Source organism: Triticum aestivum, chromosome 4A, assembly GCF_018294505.1.
Source record: "Triticum aestivum cultivar Chinese Spring chromosome 4A, IWGSC CS RefSeq v2.1, whole genome shotgun sequence".
Taxonomy (NCBI): domain Eukaryota; kingdom Viridiplantae; phylum Streptophyta; class Magnoliopsida; order Poales; family Poaceae; genus Triticum; species Triticum aestivum.
In genome coordinates, this window is record NC_057803.1 from 621,530,973 (window position 1) to 621,536,951 (window position 5,979).

General features: G+C 42.1%; 1 protein-coding gene across 1 annotated transcript; it reads right to left on the minus strand.

Moving 5' to 3' along the window:
• Nucleotides 1-3,077: 3,077 nt before the first annotated feature.
• Nucleotides 3,078-4,848, minus strand: LOC123082687 (tropinone reductase homolog At2g29370-like). The gene is made up of 4 exons (XM_044504966.1): nucleotides 4,612-4,848; nucleotides 4,301-4,517; nucleotides 4,082-4,188; nucleotides 3,078-3,242 (listed from the first exon to the last, which is right to left on the minus strand). Exons 1-4 carry the CDS (start codon nucleotides 4,846-4,848, stop codon nucleotides 3,078-3,080), a joined length of 726 nt encoding a protein of 241 aa, XP_044360901.1.
• Nucleotides 4,849-5,979: the final 1,131 nt, after the last annotated feature.

Consider the following 5,979-nt stretch of genomic DNA (forward strand, 5'->3'; position numbering starts at 1 on the left):
GTGCGCAAGAATGGATGAGCGAGGAGGAAGAGGGCGAGGGTAGAAAAGGTGAGACCTTGTCCCTTTATAAGGGCGGACTAAACTATGCAGCTCCATTAGCCTGGTAAAACTCGCTTATCCACCAAGCGCCGTAATTGATGGCGCGGTTGGGTTACCCACGTCCGTATTGATGAGAATCCCATAATAAGGGGAACACGATCTCTGCTTTGACAAGACGTGTCAAGAAACTGCCTCGCGTTATATGCGGGGCTAGTTAAAGAAAAACGGTTCGAATAATCGCCGAGCCATGGCATGATGTTATGTTGCCTAAACGTGTCAGCAGATTAGATTTGTGGAAATATTATTCTCTCTACGGTGGTATGTGGAACTTATTTTGCAGGGTCGGACACTATCCTTTATTTGAACTCTTCTGTGGTATATCCAGAGGAGGAACCCGCCTTGCAATGCCGAAGACAACACTGAGCGCCGGACTCGTCGTCATTGAAGCCTGGTTCAGGGGCTACTGAGGGAGTCCTGGATTACGGGGTCTCCAGACAGCTGGACTATATCCTTTGGCCGGACTGTTGGACTATGAAGATACAAGATTGAAGACTTCGTCCCGTGTCCGGATGGGACTCTACTTGGCGTGGAAGGGATGGCGGCGGTGGGGCGATTCCAAGGCGCTTTGAGATGATGCAAATACGAAGTAGTGTTGACATCATGATATGGAAGAACAGTTAGAGTCGACACGACAATAATACATGGGAACTTGTGGATCTTCTCAACAATTAAAAAACCATCGATCTCAGGTGAGAATTTAAGATGAAGAAAGATGTCGAAGGGTCCGTGAAGCACAAAGCGAGGCTAGTAGCCAAAGAGTACGTGCATGATGAAGGTGTGAACTTTGTAATATTCGTGCCCATTGCAAAGATGCAATCGGTGAGATTACTCATAACCCTCACAGATCAGGAATCATGGCAGATACATAACACGGATGTAAAATCGGCATTTTTTGACGGAGAGTTAGAAGGCGAGGTTTACGTGAACCAGCCACCGGGATTCATCAAAGAGGGAGAAGAGAAAAAGGTACTAAAGCTACACAAAGTCTTGTACGGGATACGGCAAGGCCCACGGGCATGAATGACCAGTCTTTGATTTCTCTTATATTTTGGAAAGCCCCACTAGAGCATGCAATGTACCAACAAGGTGAAGGGAAGGATCATCTACTAGTTGGCACTTATGTCGATGACCTATTAATTAGTGGAGCAGATGAAGAGGTGATTGTAAAGTTCAAGCTACAAATGAAGGAGCTTTTCAAGATGGATGGCCCTGGTCTTTTGAGTTAATACGTTGGGATAGAGGTACATCAAAAGTCGGAGGGGATCACACTATGGCAAGAGGCATACCCTTTGGATTGGTAGTGTCAAAAGGATGCAGAACATCTATAACATTTCTTCCCATATTCATGAGACTTTCACTCTGCTGTTGCATTAGTCAAGTTTAATTTCATTACATATGTGTGCATGTATGAGTTTTCATATTTAAAGTGATATGTTTAATAATTATGAGAAAATTTGCCAAATTTGCTGGGCACAAAACAGAGGCATCTGGAAGTAGGACAAACGTCAATGATATTATTGGCGTCGTATCTCAAATGGAATGGCATTCATGGAGGCAATTGAACCAAGCTACTATTGTATGCCTACCTATGGCATCGTAGTTTTATCTTTCTATTGCCACTGTTGGCTTTTGCTCAATTATGTTCCTGCTCATATTACGAACTTAATGTTAGCTAATTAGCTTTTGTAATCATATGCCCGTGCTGAATTGGATGTTGTCTTGCTTCCGGGGTGGGTTAGCTTTTATAATCTCATGACCGTGTTGAACTTGATGATGTTATTCTTTTGGTACAGTGTGAATGTTTATTCTTACCCTTAAACCGGATAATTGGTTGTCCTGTTACATGTGCTTAACTTGCCTTCATACTAATACATCATGCCGTTTGATCTTCCACAACTTGACCATATCATTGGGACTGGCACCCTCGCGCCAAGGCGCGTTGCCGATTTAGTTTTTATTAAAGGGGATAACATGGGCTTCTGCACCCTGCCTTCTACATACACAGGACAGGATAGATAAAAAACTTTTTTATGTTTATTTCTTAAACTGATTTGTAAGGTCTTCTGATTTCCTCCAGTATCCAAGTCAGACCTGCAATATTCATATTGAACTGTTCAATAGTAGTTACAAAATTATCACCACATATACACACGTATAGGGATGAAAATGGAGTGGAAACTTTTCGTTTTTGCGGAGGAAAAATGGAAACGGAGAGGAAATATCAAAACGGAAACGGAAATTTACAAAACGGAAGTGGAAATGGAATTTTTTATGCGGAAGCGGAAACAAAAACGGAATGGTGTTTTCCGGTGGAACATGCATGGAAATGGAACTTTCCGTTCTCGTGAATATGGAATTTTTGTTTTTACTATAGACCTATAGCTACTTTGTAGCCCAACCACCAAAGAGAACACAATGACACAATTAGTAGAATGGATCTAAGGCCGAACTTCTACTACCACACATGTACTCAGCTTGACCATATACGCAATTGTCCGGTACAACTACAATACTACGGTAAGTTGCTAACATAATGATATTATTTTATAGCCATGTTAACAACTCATTAAATTTGTTTGTTTTTGTGTGTATTTCTGTATGATTCAAGGGGTTTTTAAATTCCGATCAATGCCTATTTCTGTTTCGTATCCACTTTGTATTTGCTCCGTGTCCGTTTCCGGTAGTATCTATTTCCGTATTCATTTCCGGGGTTTCTGTATTCGTTTCTGCTTCTGCAAAAAAAAATGTGAAAACAAATATGGTAGCACTCAGTTCCGTCCGTTTCCGCTGCGTTTTCATCCCTACACACGTACACGTATATGTACACACATACATACATGTACTGTACATGATGGCACTTATTGTTACTCCTAGTTGGCATCATTTATTTACTAATGTTTGTTTACTCCCAACACACCTACTACATATTCGCCAAGTAATTAGTTAACAACTTATGCAGTGGCGGTGATGACGACTAATTAAGCACTAATGGTCCGACCACCGTCGACGCAGATGACCTGCCCGGTGATGAAGGAAGCCGCCGGCATGCACAGAAATGCCACCGTGGAGGCGATCTCAGCTGGCTTGCCACTCCGCCGCAACGGGGTTTTGGAGTGCTCCTGTTCCAGGTACTCCGTATCCATCTGCCAAATATATCCACAAATAATATCCACAAATTTGTTAATGGTTAGTCCGTGTGTCTAGCATTTTTGGCCAAATATATCCATAAATAATATCCGTGATGTCCAAATTCTTGTCCCTCCTCGTACAAAGTGAACTCGTTACTTCCGCATAAAAAAGTGAACGCATTACTTTGTTTTTAGGATAAAGTGAACTTAGTATCTCACCAAAAACTTACCAGGCCTAGTTAAAAATTACTGTGGTGCTCGTTTATAAACAAGAAAACATTTGCTACTCCATTAGGCTATACAGTACTCTCTCCGTCCTAGATTACCTGTCTTATATTTGTCTAAATACAAATACATCTAACACTAGATACCGAGTAGGGCGTTTTGGTGCCCAGGCACATCTGCACCCGGTTAGAAAAAAATTCATAAAAAATTCAAAACAAATTCAAAAAATTCCAAATAAAATTTGTATGGTAGACAATTTGATGCGTGAGGCCCGCCCCATATTTCAAGTCATTTGGACATATGAGAAGCTCTCAGCAAAAAAGACAAATCGGACCAAAACAGTACATGAACAGTAAACATTTTTACAGACCCCCAATTTGTCTTTTTTGCTGAGAGCTGCTCATATGTCCAAATGACTTGAAATTTGGAGCGGGCCTCACGCATCAAAATGTCTATCACACAAATTTTATTTGGAATTTTTTGAATTTTTCTAGTATTTGTTTTGATTTTTTTCGTCGGCGCGGGTGCAGATGAGCTCGGGTGCAGAAATGGATTTTCGCTAGATACCTCTGTATCTAGAGAAATCTAAGGCAGGTAATTTGGAACAGAGGTAGTACTATGTTGCTTACGTCTTTAATCATATCGGTTGTGATAAATCCTGGGGCGACACCGTTCACACGGATCTTGTCAGGGGCCCACTCGGTGGCCAAACTCCTCGTCAGTTGGTTCATTGCACCTACATACATGATGTAATGACATTTTTAAACTTGAAGCTGATCTAGTTTCACAAAATTTGACTTAAACTGAAACTAATATGAGATTTATCTTGAAATGGAGTGAGCACGTACCTTTTGTGATAGCATAGACGGTGGAGCCAACGAAGCCGATGGAGCCTCCAATGGAGGACATGTTAATGATGCTGCCTCCTCCGGCGCGCACAAGAAGAGGGCGCGCGAGCTGGCTGAGATGGAAGCTCGACTCCAGGTTGGTAGCCATCACCTTGGAGTACTCCTCCACGGTGCACTCCGCGGTGGGCTTCACCAGCAGCTGCCCCGCGTTGTTCACCTACGTACATACATATACATACTCCCGATCGCTAGGCGCTAGCAATCCAGAAGACACACAAAATCCGCAGTTTACAGACACATATAGAACTCACTAGTATGTCGAGCTTGCCGTCGAAGGTCTGCCGGACGGTGTCCATGAGCCTCTCCCTGTCGGCGCGCACAGAGACGTCGCAGGCGGAGGCGGTGACATGCAGGCCCTTCTCCTCCCACCGCCGTCGGCACTCCTCCAGCTCCGCCGCGTTCCGGGAGCAGGCATGCACCCTCGCACCGAACCCGGCGAGCTCCTCCACGATGGCGTACCCTATCCCTTTGCTGCCGGTCAAATTCATAGTTATGAAATGTAGTTTAATATTGGTAAATTCGTTATGAAAGGCGATATTTTTTAATATAAATTTGATCAAACTTTGCAAAGTTTGACTTGACATAAATCTAATATGCGAAGTATAAATGACCGGAGGGAGTACTGACTAGTTTTGCAGAAGGATTGAAATGTCATTTAAAATTTTTGAGAAGGTGTTTCTTAATGGTTTATGCGAGTCTCTAGATGTCATATGAGTGCACCATGCCAAGTTTCATATTTTCAGACTTTGTTTTCATCTTTTGGAATTAAAAAATAATAAGTCCATGTTCTTAGTCGAGTCTTGACACCCTCAAGTTTGTTATTTATTGTATAAAGTCTAAACATAGACTCAAAAACACAAATGTAATTTTTTGACCCAACTTTTTCATGCACTTGCAGTTCAAATGCCTAGAAATGCATTTAATCGTAGCTAATGAATCCCCCCAAAATGCCATTTTTAGCACATTTAACTCAGTTGTCCACATACACGCATCCCTATGAACGCACGCATACACACCGTACTCCTATGAGCACCTCCGAGATACTGAGCCGAGACAACAACTCACAAAGTCACCACATGCACATTCATAGTGGACGGGAGTGTCTCCTCCCACTGAATGAACATCACCTGAAAGCCTAAATAATTCTGAAAAATGCGAGCACGAGTGTATAGTCTCGGACTTGAACACTGATGGGTTGTTTCCATCACAAGAAACCTAACCATCTCAACTAGGCTCAGTTTACAGAATGCCAAATTTTGACTTAGAGCATGTAGTACCGTATCTTGAGTGTGGAAGATTATTAAAGTCCAATGGATGAAACAACAGTCGTATCGCCTTCAAACCTGGCTCTTGGTGTCTCTCTAAACCATGTTTCTTCCTCGAAGATGGTTTAAATTCTAGGCAGTGTACGTCACAAATTCTATTATACCTTCTCAAAAATTTTACCACCGTCTCTAGATGTCATATGAGGGTACCATGTTAACAGGACTTTGTTACCACTTTTAGAAATTAAAGAAAACCAGTAAACTCCATGTTCGAGATAGAGTCTTGGCACCCTCATGTTTGATACTTATTTTTTTTGTATAAGGCCTAAACATAGACTCAAGAACACAAATATG